The 25,683-nt window shown below is 39.6% G+C and overlaps 2 protein-coding genes, 1 long non-coding RNA gene and 1 pseudogene across 4 annotated transcripts; 1 reads left to right on the top strand and 3 right to left on the bottom strand.

Annotated features, from left to right (window-relative positions):
- Positions 1-1,686: 1,686 nt before the first annotated feature.
- Positions 1,687-5,625, top strand: LOC131316509 (L-type lectin-domain containing receptor kinase SIT2-like). 2 transcript variants are annotated; one of them, XM_058345919.1, is made up of 3 exons: positions 1,687-4,068; positions 4,110-4,760; positions 4,887-5,625. In XM_058345919.1, exon 1 carries the CDS (start codon positions 1,847-1,849, stop codon positions 3,884-3,886), a length of 2,040 nt encoding a protein of 679 aa, XP_058201902.1. In that variant the 5' UTR covers positions 1,687-1,846; the 3' UTR covers positions 3,887-4,068; positions 4,110-4,760; positions 4,887-5,625. The 2 variants fall into 2 exon arrangements, with proteins under 2 accessions (XP_058201902.1, XP_058201893.1); XM_058345910.1 differs by having other exon boundaries at positions 4,110-5,625.
- Positions 5,626-7,313: 1,688 nt separating this feature from the next.
- On the bottom strand, positions 7,314-9,655 carry LOC131331852 (L-type lectin-domain containing receptor kinase SIT2-like; annotated as a pseudogene).
- A 1,330-nt stretch (positions 9,656-10,985) lies between these two features.
- LOC131316524 (L-type lectin-domain containing receptor kinase SIT2-like) lies at positions 10,986-13,608 on the bottom strand. The gene has a single exon (XM_058345929.1). The coding sequence runs from the start codon at positions 13,367-13,369 to the stop codon at positions 11,333-11,335; it is 2,037 nt and encodes a 678-aa protein (XP_058201912.1). The 5' UTR covers positions 13,370-13,608; the 3' UTR covers positions 10,986-11,332.
- An 8,398-nt stretch (positions 13,609-22,006) lies between these two features.
- LOC131316690 (uncharacterized) lies at positions 22,007-24,484 on the bottom strand. The gene is made up of 2 exons (XR_009197233.1): positions 24,155-24,484; positions 22,007-22,263 (listed from the first exon to the last, which is right to left on the bottom strand). It is a non-coding gene; the product is annotated as an uncharacterized LOC131316690 (long non-coding RNA).
- Between the last annotated feature and the right edge of the window lie 1,199 nt (positions 24,485-25,683).

Below are 25,683 nucleotides of genomic sequence, written 5' to 3'. Positions count from 1 at the left end.
TTTTGTACTGTGTAACTTTATATATGAGCTTCTGTCATATAAAAGGTTATATGAGATTTTGTCCTGTAAAACTCAAAAAAAAAAAGAGGAACTAATAACGTTATATATATGTTCTCTTATTGAATAGGTCCAATAAAAAAATCGAGAAAAATGAAAAAATACATTTTTTGTTACACATATAATGTTATATGTGGCGTGATGGTAGCGGCGACGATGGTGGTGGTGGCAACGGCCGTGGTGGTAACGGTGATGGTAGCGGCGACAGTGGTGGTGGCGGAGATAGTGGCGGCTTGATTGCAACAAAAATGAAAAAAAATGTATTTTCGTGTTAGCCAAACAGAGCCTTTATTTCTGAGATGGGGTATTTTTGTCATTAAAATTATTAATGGACTTAGTGAATTATGAAACTTAGAAGTGGATTAGATGAGTTTGGAATGTGCTATAGTGGACTTATGAAAAATTCTTCCTAATTACTACTTATTGAAGATGATTAACCTTCCCTCTTCACATTTTAGGATTAAGTTGTCTAAAACGTGAAGAGAGAAGGGTAATTACCCAACTTAGGAGAGGGTATAATGGTCAATAAAAAATTATCTCCAAAAAACCCTTTTGTCAACGATGTCAGAAAAGGCTGAAAAAAAAGAAAAAAAAACCGATGTCGGAAAAGGAGGTAGTATCGGCCTATCAGCCTCCTTTTCGCTTTTGGCGTCTAACCAAATGGAAGAACTCTATGGGAATGTGTTTTGAAAATGGGTAACCAAACATTCAAAAGGTGAAAAGGAGATGATGAGAACTGGAAAATTAGGTAACCAATCACCTCCTAATAACATTTAGGACTTCTCCATTTTATTGTTAATTAATTTTGAGATAGATATAAAGTTTTTATATGGTATCAGAGCGGAACCAATTTTACCCCATATTTAAAAAAAAAAATCACAATCCACGCCCCTTGATGACAAATTAGTAAAAAGGCTACACATGTTGGTAATGTTAAGGATATATCGCGGGATGTGAATTGTGAAACTTTTTAAAATATGGAGTGAACTGAGTTCCGCTCTAAAACGTGAAAACTTTATAAATACAATTGTTTTCATACTACCAAGTATATGGTAAGTTAAAAATATAGAGTTTAGTGTGAATTTAGCGTGGACGGTCAATGATGGTTTATTCCTAGCTCATATACTCGAATACAAAAATTTTCACTTGCTAAAAAAAAAATCTTAACTCTCTCTTAAGTAAATCTAGATATAATGGAAATCAGCAAATCGTTATACTTCCATTAATTTAGAAATCGATTTCTAGAGTTGAATTAAGTCTTGTCCATGTGGATCGAAACTTGTACAACCATTTTGCGCATTTTACGGGTTATGTTCATCTCGATTTTGACATGATGAGAGCCCCTGCCATCAAACCCTGTCATAGTTTGCAACGTGACAAACCAAACTGAATCAGGTTTCACAAATCCGACATGAGGATTGTTGCTCACAAAGCCATCCTTAATCCATCTATGAAACGGACATGATCCGGGTTTGTTCCTTAAGTAGTCTTCATCTAACTTATGGTTGTTTGTGTGGTCTTCCATTCTCTATCAAAGGATAACCATGAGGAGAAGGACATGGTGACTGTTAAATTGGAATCACAGTGAAGTTATTATCATTCAGTCACAAACTAGCTTACGTTTCTTTAGCTGACCTGTTGTGCCGTCTATACAACGGTGTTGACTACCCAAATCCCCGTTTTACCCTTGGAAGGAGACCCTTATGTTCAATGACAAAGAAGAATCTATCTCCAACCAAAAACTAACCAACCATTGCTGTAAGCAAGAAGCTCTTCCCGAAATTGGCAAATGACTTCCACACCAGTATTAGTTTATTTTCTTATACATTTATATGTTTGCTTGAATCACCTAGCCATGGCTGTAGATGAAAACCAGTTCGCGTACAATGGCTTCAAAAGAGCCAATATTCACCTTGATGGGATTGCAAAAATCCATTCCAATGGTCTTTTGCAGCTAACCAATTTTTCTAAGAATCAAATCGGTCGTGCTTTCTACCAGCATCCTATAGGATTCGATACATCTTCGTCCACGTTACCGAAAGCTTTTTCATTTTCCACCCATTTTGTGTTTGCCATTGTTCCTGAGATAACAAAACTGAGAGCTCATGGAATAGCCTTCACCATCTCACCATCTATGGATTTCAACCAAGCCTTAGGAAGACAATATTTTGGGCTCCTCAATGTTTCTAGCAATGGGCTCCCTTCCAACCATCTATTGGCAATTGAGTTCGATTCCATTTTAAATCCTGAATTCAATGATACAAATGATAACCATGTTGGAATTGATGTTAACAGCATAGCATCAAATGTATCTGCTACCGTCACATATTACTCCAACAGGGAACAGATAAACTGGAGCATGGAACTTGTAAGCGGGAGTCCAATGCAAGGTTGGGTTGAGTATGATGGGTTTAGGAATGTACTCAATGTAACACTAGCTCCTATTACAAGCCCCAAACCAGATCAGTCTCTCCTGTCAACACATATCAATCTTTCTTCAATTCTGTTGGATTCAATGTATGTTGGTTTCTCTGCTGCTACGGGAGGAGTTACAGGGAACCACTATATTCTTGGTTGGAGCTTCAATAAAAGTGGGAAAGCACATGGCCTAGAAATTTCAGAGCTTCCTTCACTTCCTCATCTAAGAAAAGCCGGTCTAGGAATTACAGGTTTAGGAATTACAGTTTCGGTGAGAATAGTAGCCATTGGGCTGACTATCACAATTGCAGGGACACTTTATATGTTGAGGAGGAAAAAGTATGAAGAAATACGTGAAGATTGGGAAAGGGAATATGGCCCTCATAGGTTTTCCTATAAGGATCTCTTCAAAGCTACCAGAGGTTTCATAGACGAAGAACTTCTTGGAGCAGGAGGTTTCGGAAAGGTTTATAGAGGAGTACTTCCCTCTTTGAAGGAACAAGTTGCAGTCAAGAAGGTCTCGCATGATTCCAAACAAGGGATGAAGGAATTTGTGGCTGAAATTGCTAGCATGGGAAGGCTAAGGCACAGGAACTTAGTGCAGCTACTTGGCTATAGCCGGCGGAAGGGAGAGCTTCTCTTGGTCTATGATTATATGCCTAATGGAAGCCTTGACAAGTTCCTATTTAGCAATGAAAAGCCAAGCCTAGACTGGGCACAACATTATCGTATCATCAGAGGCGTAGCATCCGCCCTTTTGTATCTGCATGAAGAATGGGACCAAGTTGTTCTTCACAGAGACGCGAAGGCTAGTAATGTTCTATTGGACGCTGATCTAAATGGAAGGCTAGGGGATTTCGGTCTTGCTCGATTATACGATCATGGAGCAAACCTCAAAACTACCCATGTGGTGGGGACAATTGGGTACCTTGCACCTGAGCTTTCTAGAACCGGAAAGGCAACCACAAGCAGTGATGTATTTGCTTTCGGTGCATTCATACTCGAAGTAGGTTGCGGAAGGAGACCTATACAGCCACAACAGTCACCTGATGAGGTGGTTTTGGTTGATTGGGTTTTCGAGAAATGGAAAGAGGGAGCGATTCTCAAGACGAGTGATCCTAGATTGGGAGGAGATTATTTGGGGGAGGAAATGGAGTTGGTTTTGAAAGTAGGCCTGCTTTGCTCAAAGTTCGATGCAGCGACAAGACCGAGCATGCGGCAAGTGATGCAATACCTTGATGGAGATGTCCTGTTGCCGGAGATAATTCCTGACCGCACGAGTACTGGTACAATAGGTCTTTGTAATGAAGCATCATCAGAATTTGTCATGTCATTTCCGTCATCATCCATAGTGAAGTCTTCTACTCCCTCCATATCTAGCACAGAGTCAATACTCATTTGCGGTCGGTGAATTTGAAAGTTTCTAGTGCCTTGGATAATGTTAGATCATGGTTTTTTTTTTTTTTTTTTATGGAGGAAAGGCAAGAAATGTTAGTTTGTTTGTGGGAGTTAGAGGAGTTGAACCTAAAACTAGATGAATTTGGAACAAGCATGCAACCACTTTGGCTAACTCGTGAGTTCATTAGTTTGAATGTGTGAGACTTAAAAAGAAGGATAGGTGCTATTGGGTGAAGGAGACATAAGTACTTCAAATTTCGGTTAGGAAGATAGTGCAATACTACTGATATTTGTATATACAGACGAATATGAAAGTTAAATTCTGCAGCTTCTATACCTTTATTTGATTTTCATGTATTTTGCTATATAATATTTTGATATACTTGTGTACATGTCTTGACTTTGTTGCTCAAGTGTGCTCATGTAGATAGATTTATTGCCTTGGCTATTAGAAGATCCTGAAGGATCACGTTCCTATCCTATCATTGTACTATAGATTGGATTATAGAGTTGATTAGAAATAAGTGATTGATATTGCACTTATAAAAAAAATTATTCATAAAAAAAGATTGATAATCTGCAATTTACATGGTATCAGAGCCCATTGTTTTGTTTGGTGGCTTCCTCTCCTGATTGTCTCTTGTTCTAGTGCAAGCCAATCTCAGTTAGTTGATTGGTTCTGAATCACTTCTGAGTTCTACTTTGTTTTTCCTTGATAAGCCCTCTTTGAGGTGTCTAGACCCGGTAATCAGTATAACTCTTGCATCCTTGCTCTAACATCTGTTTTCATTAGTCTTTTCCTACGAATATGGCCTCATCCGATATTATTTAAAACATCTCCGTCAAATTCGTTGGTCTCAATTACAGCCATTGGTCTCATCTCATGCGTCGTTTTCTAAAAGGAAATGGCATGTTGATGTATGTCACTGGTAAGAAAACGAATCGCCTAAAATCGAATAATCAAAGGGATGATGGCTTTGAAAAGTGGATGAATGCGATATGGATAACAGTAGAATCATTACCTGGATTGCAATCTCTGTTAGTGTCTCTATTAGAATGCAACTAGGTAAAATTGAGACTGCAAAACAAGTTTGGGATTTAGCGTTATGTTCAAACTTACTTTGCAAGAAAATACAAGCTTGAGATGGATATTTGAGATCTTAAACAAAAGAAAGGACAAGCTGTCTATGATTTTTTACTCTGAGATGTCCGTTATCTTTATTCTACTACCCAAAAGCTTGATGGTCTGGGCTTGGGTTTGCTTCCAACTCAGTGTGTGACTGCTAATGTGAAACTGCTGACACAGACGCCACGGACTTCGGTTTGTGTATCTTGATCCATTTACAGTTTATTTTTGTTCAATTTAGTTTATGTAACTTAATTGATTTTGTAGTAGTTTAATTTTCCCAGCGTTTCAATCTCTTCTGCAATGAAAAGCCTTGACAAGTTCCTATTTAGCAATGAAAGCCAATCCTCAACTGGGCACGATGTCATAGTATCATCAGAGGAGTAGCATCCGCTCTTCTGTATCTGCACAAAGAATGGGAGCAAGTTGTTCTTCACAGAGACGTGAAGGCTAGTAATGTTCTATTGTATGCTGATCTAAACGGAAGGCTAGGGGATTTCGGTCTTGCTAGATTATACCATCATGGAGCATAACCAGAAACACAACAAAATCACTAGACATGCTTCTACCAAGTAGGAAAATATGGACAATAAAGTTCCTGCCGGGTGAAATTAATATGAATGAAAACCAGTTTATTATCAGTCTTGTCGTTTCTGTTATGATATTGTAGGAGATCGAGTGCAACCTGAGCGGGTAGTTACATGCAGGCTTGTTGCTTTTTAGTTACTCCAATTCTGTAAAATGTGTTTGCGTACGTAGGAATTCGAGATTACATTTTTAATCATTTTCCTGTATATTCAAAGGTTTGATAAACTTGGCACAAGCTTAACTCGCAGAACTCAGCTTCTATTGTTGCTTAATTGGTGATCCTGAAAAGGCGAGACATGGCTGGACTTCCAAAATTCTTAGTAAGCCTTTCGAGTTGTATTCAAAAGGGGTTGCTCTGGAACAAGGAAAGACACAAGGTGTCACCGCGGCACATCGCACACTTTCTTGCTACGCTGAAGTGGAAAGAGGCATGCTGTATTATTTCGCAAATGGCAGCAAGTCATTAAGTTCATTCTTGACCCATGTTTCGGTTAACAAATGATGTTGTATGGTGAAGTCTTATTCCTTGGCTTTCTTTCTAGTACGGTATTTCTTTTCCTGGTTTTTTTTTTGTTTCCTTTACAACTACTTGCATTACATCTTCAACATTTTGTCATACATGCGAAGTGCTTCGTTTTGTTTTGATTCAGTAGCATTTTCGCGGTGGAATGTGGTTTCTGGGCTTATTATTTCTGGTCTGCTAGATCTCACGGCTGCTAAGTGTACATCCTTTGACCCGTTCTTGAACTAATGCGAGCAGGTATTACTACAGCACTGAACTCTTTTTGCAAAAATTGCAGAGTGTGTTTCTTGATGCAGTGATTGGGTTAAGTCATAATTCGTGTGCAGGCGCAAGCGTGAAAATGTCTCTGAAATGCATCCCAAATTACTAACACCCGTGAGAGTGAAGATAGAGAGCACGAATGCATTGCGAGGATTGAGAGCACGGGCAACGCCACGTGCATCACTGACACTGTGGTGTCTGATGAACCCAGTGGCCTCCAAGATTTTACATTTCACTTGGTAATAATCTTCTCCTTTTTAGAACCTGTACCTACATGTCACCACTGAAAATTGACATTTGAAACCGGAAATTTGGTAAACTAGATCCCAAGGCTGTCAATCAAAGGTAGATTTTCTAAACGAGATCCAAATTAAAGGCTGTCATATGCCCATCTCATGTTTGAAAAGATGAGAGAAAAGCCACCCCACCCCATGTCTCTCTTGTTAATGATATGTAGTCCCACATTGCTTGGGAGTGGAATGGACAATCACTTAATAACATTCGGGACCTCTCCACTCACTGCCAATTGGTTTTGAGATGGACATAAAGTTACCACAGGGAGGCGATGGTCCTTCGTGAACGAAGTTCTCAAACTTAGATGAACCTGATCCTTCAGGATCTTCTAATAGCTAAGGCGATAAATCTAGACTAGACTACATGAGCACACTTAGGCAACAAAGTCAAGACATGTGTGCACTAGTATATCAAAATATGATATATAGCTAAATACCTCAAAGTAAAAGAAAGCTATAGAAGCTGCAGAATTCAACATTCATATGCTTCTGTATATACAAAAATATCAGAAATACTCCACTATCTTCCCAACCGAAATTTGAAGTACTTATGTCTCCTTCACCCAATAGAAACTATCCTTTTTTTAGTCTCACACATTCAAACTATGAACTTGCGAGCCAGCCCAAGTGGTCGCATGCTTGTTCAGACTAACAAACTAACATTTCTTGCCTTTCCTCCAAAAAAAAAAAATCACGATCTAGCATTATCCAAGGCACTGGAAACTTTCAAATTTACCGACCGCTAGTAAGTATTGACTCTGTGCTAGATATGGAGGGAGCAGAAGACTTCACGATGGCTGACGGAAATGACATGACAAATTCAGATGATGCTTCATTACCAAGACCTATTGGTTCAATACTTGTGCTGTCACGAATTATCTCCGGCAACAAGACATCTCCATCAAGGTATTGCATCACTTGCCGCATGTTAGGTCTTGTCGCTGCATCGAACTTTGAGCAAAGCAGTCCTAGTTTCAAAACCAACTCCATTTCCTCCTCCAAATAATCTCCTCTCAATCTAGGATCACTTGTCTCCGGTACGTATCGCTCCCTCTTTCCATTTCTCAAAAACCCAATCAACCAAAGCCACCTCGTCGGGCAACTGTTGTAGCTGTATAGGCCTCCTTCCGCAAGCTACTTCAAGTATGAATGCACCGAAAGCAAATACATCAGTGCTTGTTGTGGGCTTTCCGGTTCTAGAAAGCTCTGGTGGAAGGTACCCAATTGTCCCCACCACATGGGTGGGTAGTTTGGAGGTTTGCTCCAGCCTTCCGTTTAGTTCAGCATCCAATAGAACATTGCTAGCCTTCACGTCTCTGTGAAGAACAACTTGGTCCCATTCTTCGTGCAGATACAGAAGGGCGGATGGCACTCCTTTAATGATACAATAACGTTGTGCCCAGTCGAGGATTGGCTTTTCATTGCTAAATAGGAACTTGTCAAGGCTTCAGTTGGGCATATAATCATAGACCAAGGGCTGCTCTCCCTTCCCCCGGATAGCCAAGGAGGTGCACAAAGTTCCTATGCCTTAGCCTTCCCATGCTAGCAATTTCAGCCACAAACTCCTTCATCCCTTGTTTTGAATCATGGGAGATTTTCTTGACTGCAACTTGTTCCTTCGAAGAGGAAAGTACTCCTCTGTTAGCCTTGCCGAAACCTCCAGCTCCAAGAAACTCTTCGTCTATGAAACCTCTGGTAGCTTTGAAGAGATCCTTATAGAAAGATTGATGTGTGTTGACAGAATAGACACATCTGGTTTTGGGCTTGTAATAGGAGCTAGTGTAACACTGAGTACATTCTCAAACCCATCATACTCTATCCAAACGTGCATTGGATTCCCAGTTACAAGCTGCAAGCTCCTATTTTTTCGTTCCCTATTTGAGTAATACATGACGGTAGCAGATACATTTGAAAATAAGCTGTTAATATCAATTCCAACATGGTTATCATTTAATTTGTGTCATTGAATTCTGGATTTGTGTGGGTATCGAGCTCCATTGCCAAAAGATGGTTGGAAGGGAGCCCATTGTTTGAAGTATTGAAGAGCCCAAAATACTGGTTTCCTACGGCTTGGGTGAAGTCCGTAGATGGGGAGATCGCAAAGGCCATTCCACAACAGCTGAGATTTGTTATCTCAGGAACAATGGCAAACACAAAATGGGTGGAAAACTCCTTGTATCAGGCGTTGCAGACTTGATTGGTATAGTAAAGTGAAAACTGAGATTTGTGAATTACAGTAACAGTTGGTGTAATATCAATTTTAATCATTAACTTGTGGGCGAAATAGTAATGAAAACAATGAACACTAAACTGATTTATTAATCAAATGTAGAACCAAATGAAACACTGGGAAAATTAAACAACTAACAAAATTAATAAATTTACAGAAACTAAATTGAACAAAAATATAGACTGTAAATGGATCAAGATACGCAAACCGAAGTCCGTGGCCTCTGCCTCAGTGGTTTCACAGTAGCAGTTACACCACACTGTACTCCAACCAGGTTGGAAGCAAGCCGAAGCCCAAACCATCAAGCTTCTGGGTAGTAGTAGAATAAAGATAATGGACATTTTAGAGTAAAAATCAGAGACAGATTGTCCTTTCGTTTGTTTAAGATCTCGAATATCCACCTCAAGCTTGTATTTTCTTGCAAAGTAGTAAGTTTGAACACAACGCTAAATCCCGAACTTGTTTTGCAGTCTCAAATTTACGTAGTTGCAGTCTAATAGAGACACTAACAGAGTTTGCAATCCAGGTAATGATTTTACTGTTATCCATATCCCATTCATCCACTTTTCAAAGGCATCATCCCTTTGATCATTCGATTTTATGGGATTCGTTTTCTTATCAATGACTGTAATTGAGACCAGCGAATTTGATGGAGATGTTTTAAACAATATCAGATGAGGCCATATTCGTCGGAAAAGACTAATGAAAACAGATATCAGAGCTAGGATGCAAGAGTTATACTGATTACCGGGTCTAGACATGTCAAAGAGGTCTTATCAAGGAAAACCGAGGTAGTACTCAGAAGTGAGTAAGAGCCAATCAACTAACTGAGATTGGCTTGCACTAGAACAAGAGACAATCAGGAGAGGAAGACAGCAAACAAAACAATGGGCTCTTATACCATGTAAATTTTTTATTTTTCTTATCGGCAAAAGAAAATTTTATTAATCTCCACATGCAAGATTACAAAGATTAAAAGGACAACGGCAAATGGAAATTAAAATTACTTAAATTCCAAGACTACCCGAGACCCAAGCGACAGTCCGAGACCAACAAACCCCAAACACCCAAAAGACAAAAAAACCCCAAGCCCAAACTGCCACCCTACCGGAGAAAACTACCGAACCACCGATAGAACCCGGGGAACCCAAGACTTCGCTACCTCCAGAAACTAAAACGCCACCCAATTAATCCACCACTGATACTATTTAAATTGCAGATTATCGATATTTTTTTACGAATAATTTTTTTTAATAAGTGCAATATCAATATCGATTACTTATTGAACTCTATAATCCAATCTAGACTACAATGATAGGATAGGAACGTGATCCTTCAGGATCTTCTAATAGCTAAGGCAATAAATCTAGACTTGACTACATGAGCACACTTGAGCATCAAAGTCAAGACATGTACACAAGTATATCAAAATATGATATATAGCTAAATACCTCAAAGTCAATAGAAGCTATCCTTCTTTTTAGTCTCACACATTCAAACTACTCCCTCCGTCCCATTTCGTTGTGCCTGTTTCCTTTTTTGGATGTCTCGAAAGATCTAAAGCTCTTAATTTATAATATTTTATATATTCAATATGAATCTTGTTTGATAAATTTTAATTAATTGTTTTTAAACAACGTTTTTTAAATGATAAAAAAAATTATAAATTGTGAGATATAGACAATTTTTGTGAGGTGCCAAAAAGAAAACAAGCACAACAACAAAGTGGGATGGAGAGAGTATGAAGTGGCGAGCTAGCCAAGTAGTTGCATGCTTGTTCCAAATTCATCTAGTCTTAGGTTCAACTCTTCTAAGTTCTAACTCCCACTAACAAACAAACATTTCTTGCCTTTCCTCCAAAAAAAAAAAACCATGACCTAGCATTATCCATTTCCTCTGAAAAAAACACCAAGATCTAGCTGATGTAGGCCGAGACCTGTGAGGTTAGGATAGTCCCAGGATGCCACTCAATCGAGGGTAGCGGTTGTCATTCAACACTACTAATGACGGATGTCACTCAATGCGACCATGCCACCCACTTGATTGTTGGAGGAATCACTCACTCCAAGCAAAGACGCACTTGCACAATAATTCAATAATCAACTCAAACTCCTTTTCATTCATGGCTAAAGCCTTCAATAGATATCTTGAACATCCCTCCAAGAATAGGAATAAAAGCAATTACATTTTCAAGACTCTAAATAAAAGGTAAACAAGACTTTGACTCCAAACTACTAGGAAGACTCCTATAGAAAAGAAAAGACAACTAGACTCAAGGAAAATGATAGAAAGATTCTTAAAAGAAATACAAAAATAACTAGACTCTTTGACCAAAAGATAAAAAGTTTTCTCAGCATAATAATAATACGTTATTTCCCATAAGCATTAATACGCACCTGCATGACTAGCATTATCCAAGGCACTGGAAACTTTCAAATTTACCGACCGCTAGTGAGTATTGACTCTGTGCTTGATACAGAGGGAGCAGAACACTTCACAATGGTTGATGGAAATGGCATATTAAAATCAGAATATGCTTCATTACCTAGACCTGTTGTACCAACACTTATGCTATCGTGAATTATCTCCGGCAATAGGGCATCTCCATCAAGGTATTGCATCACTTGCCGCATGCTAGGTCTTGTCACTGCATTAGACCTTGAGCAAAGCAGGCCTAGTTTCAAAACCAACTCCATTTCCTCCTCCAAATAATCTCCTCCCAATCTAGGATCACTTGTCACGAGAATCGCTCCCTCTTTCCACTTCTCGAAAACCCAATCAACCAAAATCACCTCGTTAGGCAACTGTTGTAGCTGCACTGGCCTCCTTCCACAAGCTACTTCGAGAATGAATGCACCGAAAGCAAACACATCAGTGCTTGTCGTTGACTTTCCGGTTCTAGTAAGCTCTGGTGCAAGGTACCCAACTGTCCCCGCCACATGGGTTGTTTCTGGGTTTTCTCCATGATCGTATAATTTTGCAAGACCAAAATCCCCTAGCTTTCCGTTTAGATCAGAGTCCAATAGAACATTACTAGCCTTCACGTCTCTGTGAAGAACAACTTGGTCCCATTCTTCGTGAAGATACAGAAGGGCGGATGCTACTCCTCTGATGATACGATAACGTTGTGCCCAGTTGAGGACCGGCTTTTCATTGCTAAATAGGAACTTGTCAAGGCTTCCGTTTGGCATATAATCGTAGACCAAAAGCAGCTCTCCCTTCCGCCGACTATAGCCAAGGAGCTGCACCAAGTTCCTGTGCCTTAGCCTTCCCATGCTAACAATTTCGGTCACGAACTCCCTCATCCCTTGTTTTGAATTGTGGGAGACTTTCTTGACTGCAACTTGTTCCTTTGAAGATTTAAGTACTCCTCTATAAACCTTTCCAAAACCTCCTGCTCCAAGAAGCTCTTCATCTATGAAACCTTTGGTAGCTTTGAAGAGATCCTTATAGGAAAACCTATGAGGGCCATATTCCCTCTCCCAATCTTCACGTACTTCTTGATACTTTTTCCTCCTCAACACATAAAATGCCCCAATAATTGTGATAGTCAGCCCAATGACTACTATTGTCATTGACACTATAATTCCTAGACCTGTAGTTCCTAGACCGTGTTTTTTTTGATGAGGAAGTGAAGGAAGCTTTGAAATTTCGAGGCCCTGTGCTTTCCCACTTTTATTGAAGCTCCAACCAAGAATATAGTTGTTCCCTGTAACTAATATTCCTGTAGCAGCAGAGAAACCAACATACATGGAATCCAACAGAATTGAAGAAAGATTGATGTGTGTTGACAAAAGAGACTGATCTGGTTTTGGGCTTCTAATAGGAGCTAATGTAACATTGAGTACATTCTCAAACCCATCATAATCTATCCAAACGTGCATTGGACTCCCACTTACAAGCTGCAAGCTCCGATTTATTCGTTCCCTATTGGAGTAATACATGACGGTAGCAGATACATTTGATACTAAGCTGTTAATATCAATTCCAACATGGTTATCATTTGTATCATTGAATTCAGTATTTGTAAGGGTATCGAGCTCAATTGCCAATAGATGGTTGGAAGGTTGCCCATTGCTAGAAATATTGAGGAGCCCAAAATACTGCATTCCTAGGGCTTGGGTGAAGTCCGTAGATGGTGAGATCACAAAGGCCATTCCACAACAACTAAGATTTGTTATCTCAGGAACAATGGCAAACACAAAATGGGTGGAAAATGAAAGATCTTGGCCTAACCTGGACGAAGATGTATCAAATCTTATTGGAAGCTGGTAGAAAGCACGACCGATTTGTTGCTTTGAAGTGTTGGTTAGCTGCAAAAGACCATTGGAATGGATTTTCGCTCCATCAAGGTGAATATTGGCTCCATGGAAGCCATTGTACACGAACTGGTTTTCATCTACAGCCATGGCTAGGGGATTCAAGCAAAATATTAAAAGTATCAGAAAATAAACTGATACCGGTGTGGAAGTCATTTAATGATGTTGGGAAGAGCTTCTTGCTTGCGGCAATGGATGGTTGGATTTGTTAGGAGATAAATTCTTCTTTGATATTAAACATCAGGGTCTCCTTCCAAGGGTAAAACAGGGATTTGAGGAGTCAACACCTTTGCATAGAGGGCAGCAGGTCTGCTTAAGAAAACGAAGTTCGTGACTGCATGATAATGACTTCACCGTCAACACCATTACAGAGTGGGCAGCAGGTTATTCTCCTTTGATAAAGAATGGCAATGGAAGAACACACCGGAAAACCATAAGATAAATGAAGGCTACGTAAGGAACAAACCAGGATCATCTCCATTTCATAGATGGGATTGGGATCACTTCTTGACATAGTTTTAAATCGCGGTATCGGTCGCCGTCGCGGTATCGGTCGCGGTATATCGGTATCGGGACATATCGGTGATACGTCGCGGGAATCGGGTGTCGCGGTCGTGAATTTTTAAAAATCATCAGCAACATGTATAAAACTTGAAAAATATACTTTTACCCCAAACATTGGCTTAATTATCACATTTACTTATTTTCCAAGACAAGATCCAAAATTTTTGCAAAAAAGCTGTGAAAAAAGCTGTGAAAAAAGCTGTGTGGAAGGAGTTTTTTGTTTTTTGCTTTTCTTTTTTTTTTTCAGCACCGATACGTATCGGCCGTATCGGCCGTATCGGTCCAAATATCGGTTACGGACCGATACGTATCGGGAACCGGCCGATACGCCTGTGAATTTCAATCTCACCGATATATCGGCCAATATCCGTATCGGAAGCCGAAAATTCCGGTACGTATCGGCCGATACGGTACGTATCGGCCGATATTTAAAACTATGCTTCTTGAGCAATGACTCAAAGATTGGATTTGTGAAGCCTAATTTGGTTTGGTTTGTCACTTTGCAAACTATGACGGGTTTTGACGGCAGGGGCTCCAGGGTTGCACCCCAAGGAATTGTAGTAATTGGTGAGGCAAAACCATAGGATAGACACTTGGCTTTTGCGTAGCATACAACTGTACTCTGTTTTAAATTCGATATATAGTGAAAAGTTGGTGTGAATCATGGAGGTAACCAATTAGATAGCTCCTTAAGTCTTTATGCTGTGCTTTCTTTGTGTATTTTGATTGATTATTCTTCATGTGGTTGTGTGCACTTTTGGGTCGGATTTCTAAAATAACCACATTATCAAAGCTCAAAATAAATGGTCTGTTGCTGTCATGTGAATCATGTCCTTTTGATTTTTTGTTGGATCAACACGTTATGTATTTTCTTGGACTCAATTGTGATTCAGAAAGAGGAAGCAAGTTTTGTTCTGGAATGACTAACTAGATAATTTCTGACATTTCAGTGTGCTTTTAATGTTTCAACGTGATAATTTTGGGAAAAAGCTTATTGAAACAAAAAATAAAAGTTGCACCTGATTCTGCTTTTAAGGTTTCACTTTACTTGACTGAGAGAGAGGCATGTGGGAGAAAAAAGAGCTAGGTGTGTCCATGACATTAAATACTTGACAAAGGCACTGCAACTACTTGATTCGGCTAAGTTCCGCTAAGAGATTTTTTGGAATTTTTTGTTTTGTCTTTATTTAATTTTTTTTTGTGTTTGTTTGTTTTTTTTGCGACAAATTTTTGTGAATTATTGTTTCGTTTCAATGAGAGGAATCAGAAAAGTAAAAAATATGACTTTTACTTAAATATTTTTGGAAATATCCAAGATAAAGCCAAAAAAGCCGGCTTTTGGGGCTTTATCCTAGATATTTCAAAAAATATTAGGGTAATCTAAAGATATTAATCGCACTTACATAGCTCTCATTCCCAAATCGGACAACCCTGAGTCTATCAATCAATTTCGGCCTATTGGCCATTGTAATGTGTCCTTCAAGGTTGTATCCAAAATCATTGTTAATCGTATCTGTCCTCACTTGGATGCCATTGTTAGCCCTTTTCAATCTAGCTTCATTCCGGGTCGTCATACCACTGATAATATCATTATCTGCCAGGAAATCATCCATACTCTTAGAAATAAGAAAGGGAAAAGTGGGGGCATGATCTGGAAAATCGATTTTGATAAGGCCTATGACAGAATCTCTTGGGATTTTCTGCTTGATACCCTTCGGTATTTTCGTATGAATGAGGACCTCATTGCCCTCATTATGAGTTGTGTTACTAATATTGAATCTTCTATCCTTTGGAATGGAGATCCTCTCCCTTCCTTCACTCCGGAGAGGGGCCTTAAACAAGGGGATCCTCTTTCGCCATACCTCTTTGTACTTTACATCATTACATGGAACATCTCTTTGCTCTCACTACCCAAAAGGTGAACCATAACCATTGGGTGGGTTTCAAAGCTTCATGTAACGGTCCTACTTTCACTCATCTTTTCTTTGCAGATGATATCCTCTTTTTTGGTAAAGCTACGTCTAGTCAATGTGAGGTTATGAAGGACACTCTTAATATGTTCTGTGAGGAATCCGGGCAACTTGTTAGCTCTGTTAAATCAAAAAAATTTGTCTCTCCCAATGTTTCCAATAGAGTGGCCAAGGATCTTAGCACTGTTTGTGGGTTTACTCTTACGAAAGATCTTGGTATGTATCTTGGGGTCCCTTTTAATTCATAATAAAGTCTCTAAAAGGCATTATCAGTACATCATTGAAACACTAGAGAAGAAACTTGCGGGTTGGAAGTCTGATTCCCTTAATCTCACGGGGCGCTCGACGATGGTTCAATCTGTGACTTTCACCACCCCTAATTATACCATGCAAACTGTTGCTTTGCCTACTCCTATTATCAACCAAATTGATAAAATTAATCGTAACTTTCTTTGGGGTGACACTAGTAACAAGAGAAGGATCCATCTTATCAATTGGGACACCGTCTGTCGTCCTAAACAATGTGGTGGGCTTGGTATTAGAAAGGCAGGAGCTAGATGTGGCAAATGGGAGGGTCTGGGTGGGTTGAAACGGGTTGTGGGTCAAATATGGGCCAAATAATAAACGGGTTGAAACGGGTCGGGTCGAATATGGGTCAAATCAAACCCAAACCCGCCCCAACTTAGCAGGTATAGCTCTCAATGCATTAGATTCTGCTTGGATTATTGACACTAGAGCCTCAAATCACATGTGCTCCTCTTTGGCATGTTTCTCATCATATTCGCCATGCTCCACCCATGTCCAACTACCTGATGGTTCTCATGCGCCAGTCACACATATTGGAACCATAAAATTTTCACCAAATTTTCAACTTGAGGATGTCTTCTACATACCTTCCTTCCATTTTAATCTTCTATCTATCAGTCAGCTCACAAAATCTCATCAATACTCTGTGACATTTTTCATGATCGATGTGTGTTTCAGGACCTGTCTGCGAAGAAGACGATTGGACTGGGTAGTGCACATGGTGGCCTTTACTACCTTCAAAACCCTTCTGCACATTTCATTACTGATACACCTGCCATCGACATTTGGCATTGGCGGCTTGGGCATATCCTTCTCATCATCGGTTGTTTGAGTTAGGCAAAAATGTTCCTTTTATTTCTCGTTCCAATAAATATGTTTGTGATGTTTGCCCTCAAGCAAAACAAACCAAGTTGAGTTTTCCCACTAGCTCTATTTCATCTAATAAACTGTCCCAATTGATTCATGTTGACACATGGGGGATTTTTTCCCAACAATCTATGAGTGGTGCACGTTATTTTCTTACTATCGTGGATGATTTCTCGAGATGTACTGGGGTATACCTTATGCATTTTAAATCTGATACAAGCTATCATTTAAAATCGTTCTTTTCCATGGTGAAAATCCAATTTCAAGGCAAAATAACACATGTATTTTCTGGTGATGGTGACTTATTTCTTCCCCAAATTCAACAAGTTCGTTTTGATAATGGGAGTGAATTTTTGTCAAATAAAATGCAACACTTCTTTTCTGAAAAAGGTGTTATTCTTCAAAGAAGTTGTGTATCTACACCTCAACAAAATGGCGTTGTTGAACGGAAACACTGACATCTCTTAGAAGTTGCTCGGGCATTAAGGTTTCAAGCAAATCTACCTCTTTCCTTTCGGGGTGAATGCATATTTACTGGTACATATTTAATCAATAAAACTCCAACACTTTTACTTCAAAATGGATCACCCCATGAAGTATTATTTTGCAAGCAACCTTCCTATTCCACCCTTCGCGTGTTTGGTTGCCTTGTGTTTGCCCACAATGCAAACATCAAACACAAGTTTGATCAGCATGCCAAGCCTAGAATATTTGTTGGATATCCATGTAATGACCCACAAATTCATAAAATTGATTTAAATGTTTTATAAGAAATAAAAGGAGAAAATTGATTTGGAATATAGAGGTTGGGGTTAAACTGTGTAAAGAGTTGCATTTGAGGGGTGAGTGTGTGATATGTGCTTAGTGTGCTTAGTGTGTGTGTGTGTGTATATATATATATCATATTTATGTGTGAAGGGAATAAAAATTCCCCAATTCTCCACTCTCTCACTCTCATGTTCCTCACTCCCCTCTCTCGGCTCCCTCACCCTCTCTCTTGCTCTCACCCAAAATCACTCAAAACCCACACCAAAAACAGCCTTCAATCCTTCATTCATTCGCATATTGCGGTCCGTATCTCGTTGGTTTGAGCTCGGAGGAAGCATATCCCATTCGATTTCAAGGTTTAGGGCTAGGGCTTGGAGAATCTTTGATTTTTCTCTTCAATCTTTGAGGTAGGAAGTTCTAACTTGCAATATATGTTTATGACTTGTTTCTATTGCCTTGGTTTGTGCCATTGATCGTTGTTGTAGTTGGTGTTGTTGTTGTTGTTGTCAAAAAAACCCATGAAAATCTGCTGAAATCTGCTCGAAGGCCATGTTTATGACTTGTTTCTATTGCCTTGGTTTGTGCCATTGATCGTTGTTGTAGTTGGTGTTGTTGTTGTCAAAAAACCCATGAAAATCTGCTGAAATCTGCTCGAAGGCCATTGTTATCGATAATATTTTCGTTGTTATCGATAACATTTTCGTGGTTATCGATAACATCGTGTTCCAAAGCCCAGAAAACCCATTGTTATCGATACCCTTAGTATTGTTATTGATACCTCTAAGTTCCAAAAGCCAAAAATTTACTTGTTATCGATACCCATTGTCCTAGTTATCGATACCCTTGAGTTTGGAATGATTTTTGACCACAAGGTATCGATACCATTGGCCTTGGTATCGATACATGTTGCTTATCTCCAGCATTTGCTGTTTTGCTTCGTACTTCACCGTTTTGGTTCCCAATCACTTCCAACCTACTCTAACACTTCTCAAATGATTCCTTAACTTGATTACTCGCACCTTATGACTTTGTTGGACGTATCCATAACCTTAATGCTCATTTGAACGTGATTTTACGAAAATCATTTTATAAACCAAAGTTGGATTTGAATGGTATGGACTGGTTGGAAAAAGGATTTCGAAACTTTACGGACACGACGAGAACACTTCAGGGCATCACGAATGGGTAAAGAGCCTAGCAGAGGACATCGGGGTCCTTTAATTGGCCCGGTATGAGCTATATGCTCGTATTTGATACTTCAGGACATCCCAAATGGGTAAAGTGCCTGGCAGAGGACATTAGGGTCCTTTAATTGGCCCAGTTGGAGCTTTGGCTTATGACACATGTATGAGACACGTCTTGACATATGGTGTTTTCAAAGTTTGTTTAGTAAGACACATGATTGGTTTTGAAAATGAAAGGTTGGAATCGGATTACTATTGTTGCCATTTCCATTGGTTTGGGTCGCTATCTTTCATCTTTTGACCATTCCTACATTTCATCTGCATACATTGTTAGATTAGAGCTTTCTATTGGGCTAGTGTAGCTCAAACCTTACATCAATTTCAGGTGCTAATCCCGAGCAGTAGTTCATGTTTGGAGTGCATGGATGTGGACACTCTTTTGGAAGCTAACATTGAAGAAGTTACTTAGTCATCTTTGTAAATCATTTTTTTTGAAGATGTATTTGTAACTCCTTTTGATAATAGTACTTCGATATGGGAACATTGTAAACCTTAATTCTTGATCACTTGATCCTTTTGTTGATTTGGGCCACAGAGCAATCATGTATTTTTATTTTTTTTGTAAACATTAGAGAATGTTAAACTCTTTTGGGGTATTGGATGGATTATTGTGAGGTTTTATATATGAATATCTCTTTATAATTATGCCCAGAAAGGATACCGTATTTACGATATCAAGAGCAAAACTATTTATGTGTCAAGAGATGTATTTCATGAAACTATTCTTCCATTTCATGATGTCACTTCAACTCCCACACCAGCACTGGTCATCTCACTACCTATTGAAGATCATCCAAGATATGATTATTACTCACCCTCATCTACAATTGCATCTCCAATGCCAAACTCATCCCCTCCTACAAGTGAACCATCTTTGGTTCCACGAGAATGTCCCCCCATTGTTCATACATATCATCGCCGAAAATCAGTCCCTATTATTCCCCAAGAAGTGCAGTCTAATCCACCCACACCTTTGCCTCAAGTAGAAATTGTTGACAACATGAATCCTACATCCACCAAACATTCCACTCGAGATGGAAAACAACCAGCCTACCTCCAAGATTACCATTGTTCTAGAGTCACTAATGCTACACTACCTACTTCATCGGCCTCCAAATCAGCAAGTATCTTGTATCCTCTTGATCAATATATTACATATACCAATTTTTCAGCTTCCCTTCGCTCATTAGCTCCATCTCCTCAAATGAAGAGCCAAAGTTTTTTTTCTCAAGCAGTTAAGATACCACATTGGCGTGATGCTATGGCTGCCGAGATTGCTGCTCTTGAAAGTAACCGCACATGGAGCCTTACCCATTTACCACCCAATAAGAAACCTTTGGGGAGTAAATGGATTTATAAAATTAAGTACCGAGCTGATGGCACCATAGAAAGATACAAAGCCCATTTGGTTGCCAAGGGTTTTACACAAGTCGAAGGGGTCGATTATCATGATTCATTTGCTCCCGTCGCAAAGCTTGTCACTGTACGGGCTCTCTTATTAAGTTCTTCTGTCAAAAATTGGTCTCTTCATCAACTTGACATCAATAATGCTTTTCTCCATGGTGACTTGGATGAGGAAGTGTACATGACCCTTCCACCTGGTTTTGCTCAACAAGGAGAGACTCGAGTTTACAAGTTACATAAATCCCTATATGGTTTGAAGCAAGCTTCTCGCTAATGGTTTGCTAAATTTTCACAAACTCTTCACAAAGCTGGAATCTCCCAGTCCCGAGCAGATTACTCCTTATTTACGCGGGTGATAGGGAACTCATCCACAATTGTCTTAGTGTATGTTGATGACATAATTGTTACCGGAAATGATCATTCTGCAATTCAGCAATTGATGCAGAAATTTTTTTCATCAAAGATCTTGGACGGTTGATATATTTCCTTGGTATTGAGGTTGCGCGTTCTCAACAAGGTATCTTCTTGTGTCAATGCAAATATACTTTGGTCATTCTTAAAGATTCAGGATTACTTGGTGCAAAGCCTTCTGCTTACCCCATGGAACAACACCTCATTTGACTTCAACTGATGGTGAATCTTTACCCGACCCTTCTACATATCGTCGACTCGTCGGAGGTCTCATATACCTCACGGTTACTTGACCCGATATTGCTTATTCAGTACACATTTTGAGCCAGTTCATGCAGGATCCTCGCACTACTCATATGGATGCAGCCACTCGTGTACTCCGGTATCTCAAAGGTACCCCTAGGAAAGGCATATTGCTTTCTTCATCTACTTCGCTCACCTTAAGTGGCTTTTGTGATTCTGATTGGGCAGGCTGTCCTAGGACTCGTCGCTCTATGACTAGTTTCTATGTTCTCCTTGGTTCTAATCCGATTTCATGGAAAATGAAGAAACAAACTACTGTCTCTCGGTCCTCCGCTGAAGCAGAGTATCGCGCTATGGCAACGCTCACATCCGAACTTCAATGGCTGACATACCTTTTTAGTGATCTTGGTATCCTTCCTTCATCGCCAATCAATCTCTATTGTGATAACCAAGCAGCAATCCACATTGTTGAGAATCCTGTGTTTCATGAGCGCACAAAACACATAGAACTTGATTGTCATTTTGTTCGTGACAAAATCCAATCGAAGTTGATTTCTCCCCACTATATCCGATCATCAAACCAAATTGCTAACAGTTTTACTAAACTGCTGGGTAAGGATCCATTTCATCATCTCATCAATAAGCTGGGCGTTACTCACGTAACGCTCCACCTTGAGGGAGAGTATTAGAGACTATAGCATCAATCAAGCATCAGTTAGCTAGCCTAGTCAATTATGGATACTTCCTATCAAGCCCAAATCAATCCTTAATATCTGCAAATCATTCCTAGGCTTTCCTTCCTTTCTTGTATTCTAGATTTGATTTTATTAGCTATGATTGTGGGATTGACTAGCTGGATAGAAGGGTCAATGTATGGTAATAGTTTGTATATATATATCAGTAACAATGTAAGGTTCCTGCAATGTATGAAGAGAGAAACCATTGATTTCTAAATTAATTGAAGAAAAAAGACATGTTTGTCACGCCCTCGATTTTCAACATAATTAAGTAATACATTTCAATAAAAGAGAAACCTCGCATATCATATACGTTACCCAAAAGAGTTTCCCACCTGTTTAATTTACAAACAAGTCCTTAAGTTTAGATAATTACAACTTTAGTCAAAAGAAAACTCAATAGTAATTATTTACAAAACCATCTTTAACGAAATGAGATCTTCACAAAGATGACGAAATAACCAGTGATGTCAGCTTCCAAAAGTCTTTTACTGTCAAGCACACAATGCATGCAATCTATTGCCCGGCATCAGAACCTGAAAAGAAAGATTTGGTTGAGCTACACTAGCCCAGTAGAGAATTCTAAGCTCAAGCTATATGTAGTCTGAATGAATCATACACCGAGAATGAATGAGTATGGACAGATACGCCTATAGTACAAGTGACTACCAACTAGCAGCAAATCATCGCCTAAGAGTCCTAGACTTCACATCAATGTCACTAGCCGTTTACTTCTTTAACTAGTTATGTTATTAAGCTCACGTCGTTCCACATTTGTCTATAATCAAATCAAAACATCTTATTATTCTTCGTACGGTAGTACAATCTTTCTCGTGTCCACATTGACCTTCATTAAATCCCTTTATTACAAAACCTTTCTTTTCCTTTAATCTGGTATTTCCCATCAATAATCACTAGGGTCACCTCGGGTCTAGTTCCCTCGAGCGCAGGGTCACCCCGAGTCTTTTCCCTTAATAATAATAATCAGTTGGGGTCACCTCAGGTCTAGTTCCCTCGAGCGCAGGGTCACCCCGAGTCTTTTCCTCCAATAATATGAATCAGTTAGGTCACCTCGGGTCTAGTTCCCTTGAGCGCAGGGTCACCCCGAGTCTTTTCCCTCAATAACGACCACTTGGGTCACCTTTCACACATTTCACAATCGACATCATTTCATAATCAATTTCATCATCCCTTTGACGGTTATACCACTGAATTTTAATTAATCATTACGCGACTCCACAAATGTACATGTTCATGCCTTTTCACTAGTTTACCCATTTGCATCAGACATAGCGTATCAAGCCCGTACGTATAATCCTACCAATCCACCACATTGATTACATCTCAAACCGTTCCTAACTGTCATCCATGTCAAGACTCTGACTACTTAATTAATACACGCCTTTTCCTTTAAGTACACCATAATCTCACACGTCCTCACCGTACCTCTAAGTACATTTCCCATACCTTCACAAGCCACATATTAACCCGCGACTAGACTCCACGATGCCCGATTATCTAGTTTCTATACTCGGAGTCCGCAAACGCATGTACTAAGGAATCTAAGAATTTTACGAGTCGAGAGAGAGAACGGATTGCAATACTACTCGTCGAATCCCTAGACATATTCACTCTAGTCCATTGAATACCACTCTAAGTGAGAAACGAGTAATACTCACCAAAACACTTGGAAGGATGCGTAAACAAACTCATTAGAGTCAATGAAAAGCTTTGACATGCAAGTTGAAGGATATAGAAAAGCAGCTAAAAGATACTGCAGCACCTCAAAGAAGCAGCTGAAAAGAAAGCAGCACAATCTCCTAATCTCCTACCGGTAGGCAAACAAGTCCTACCGGTAGGTAAAAAGCCCCTATCGGTAGAAAATTGAAAACGGAAAGGCCAATACTCCAACTCCTACCGGTAGGCAAACAAGTCCTACCGATAGAACTTGACCTACCAGTAGGTAAAAAGCCCCTACTGGTAGAAAACTGAAAACGGAAAGGCCAATACTCCAATTCGTGCCTGACCTACCGGTAGATGAAAGGTTCCTACCGATAGAAACTGAAAACAGAAAGGCCAACATTCAAGTTCGTGCTTGACCTACCGGTAGGTAAGGAATTCCTACCGGTAGAAGTTAGGTACGTTGAGCAACTTTTGAGCTGCTGCTATACGTTTGAGCTGGTTGACGAGATTTCTCAATCGTTCTACCAGTAGGTGAAAAGTTCCTACCGGTAGGGAATCGATTTTCTGGTAAAGTAACAACATTCTACCGGTAGAAAGGACGGGCCTACCGGTAGGAATCCAGGAAGAACAGACAATTCTGACAGCAATTACGAATTTTCAATCAGAACTTAAACACGACATTACAAGCACGATTCATGCACCAAATCACTCATAAAACATATAAAGAGAGGTAGAATTCCCTACCTCAAGTCGAGAAGCAAAACCCACGCAAGTTGAGCAAGCCCTAGCTCTCCAAACTTCAAAAAAACAACTGAATACTCCTCCTCCGAGCAAGACCCACGAGATTCAAGGCTAGAGTCGCGTATAGAAGTCAAAATGGAGGTGGGTTTGTATGGGTTTTGCACCAATTTGGTGGGCTTTGATGGAGAGGTCGGGAGAGAGAGATGAGAGCTGGAGAGAGACGAGAGAATTAGAGAGAGAGACAGCCGAGAGAGAAAATAAAAATGAGAAGGGGAAAGTGTTCCCCGGAAATAATAGAGGTGGGGGAAATAATCCCATGCCCTCACACCACACACTCACACATGCACCTCTCATCCATTTATCTTTATATCCTTCCACAAATACGTCATTCCATATATCCACACCGTTTATCTCGACAAGCCATACAATTATATAAATAAAAAAAATAGGCCTAAAATACGGGTCTCTACAATGCTGATTTCAATTATTATAACTGAATTTACTTAAAAGTGGGCCAAGATTTTTTTAGCAAGTGAAAAGAAATTCATGTGGATGGTTTAGTTCGCCGTTTGAAATAGGGATTACTGATTTTGACTTGGGAGTTCAGTGTTTGCTTCTTTGGGGAATTATTCAGACAAATGAGGAGCAGCTCTCTTCTGTCTTTTTCCATTTTCCCTAGAAGATAGGTAGTCTTTTTGAGAAGTTTTTGGGTGCAAATAAGGTATGGGATACGTGGTGCCCAACGCACATCCGAGCCATCCAAACATGTTTTAGACGGCTAGGATTTGAGAGAGAGAAAGAGGAGAGAAGAGTGTTTGGCTGAGAAGGAGAAAGGGTGTTTGGATCCGGCTGTCCAAAACACGTTTGGACAGCTCGAAGGTGTTGCACCGGTACCACGTGGTACCCGATTTGCAACCAAAATTTCTCAAAAGTATCTGATTTAAGATACCTTTTGAAATGTAAATCATAAAAAACACTTTTAGATGGCTTGGATTGTGCACCATATCTCTATAGTGCACTCATGCACTACAAGGTCTCCTAATCCTAGAATCTTTGTGCGATAAAAGGCCGGAAAGGGAATCACTACATCAAAAAAAATACACGCTGTAGTCATACCGAAACAGAAAGAGCAGAGCGGGCTCATAAGTTTTGGAGGCCGGAAGCGAACCTCTTGAATGAGGCCTTCCTATATTTTTCATACAAAAGTGGTCTACAAAAAGTCTCATAAAAAAACCATTACAAAAGATTTACCATTACAAAATAGAAGCATATTATCCAAAAAAAATGCAACTATTACAATACCTTAAAATTCATCATTTGAAAATTAGTTGTCTCACACTTTTTGCTGCAAACGTACTAATTAAGTCTCCATAGTCCTCAACTCCTCGAGCATTTCTTTTCTCTTTTTTTTTTTTTATCGCCCGAGTGTTTCTAATGAGTAATTCTACCGTTTGGGCCTATTTTGTGGCTTATAAATTTCAATTGGGCCTATTTTGTGTAAAGGAGGTTCAATGCAGGAAAAAAAATTTGGG

The sequence above is a fragment of the Rhododendron vialii genome, chromosome 1a (genome assembly GCF_030253575.1).
Source record: "Rhododendron vialii isolate Sample 1 chromosome 1a, ASM3025357v1".
NCBI lineage: Eukaryota > Viridiplantae > Streptophyta > Magnoliopsida > Ericales > Ericaceae > Rhododendron > Rhododendron vialii.
This window is presented reverse-complemented; position numbering and strand designations above follow the sequence as displayed.

Coding starts and splice junctions, on each gene's coding strand:
- LOC131316509 (XM_058345919.1), top strand. CDS start 1,847: ATGACTTCCACACCAGTATTAGTTTATTTTCTTATACATTTATATGTT.
- LOC131316524 (XM_058345929.1), bottom strand. CDS start 13,369: ATGACTTCCACACCGGTATCAGTTTATTTTCTGATACTTTTAATATTT.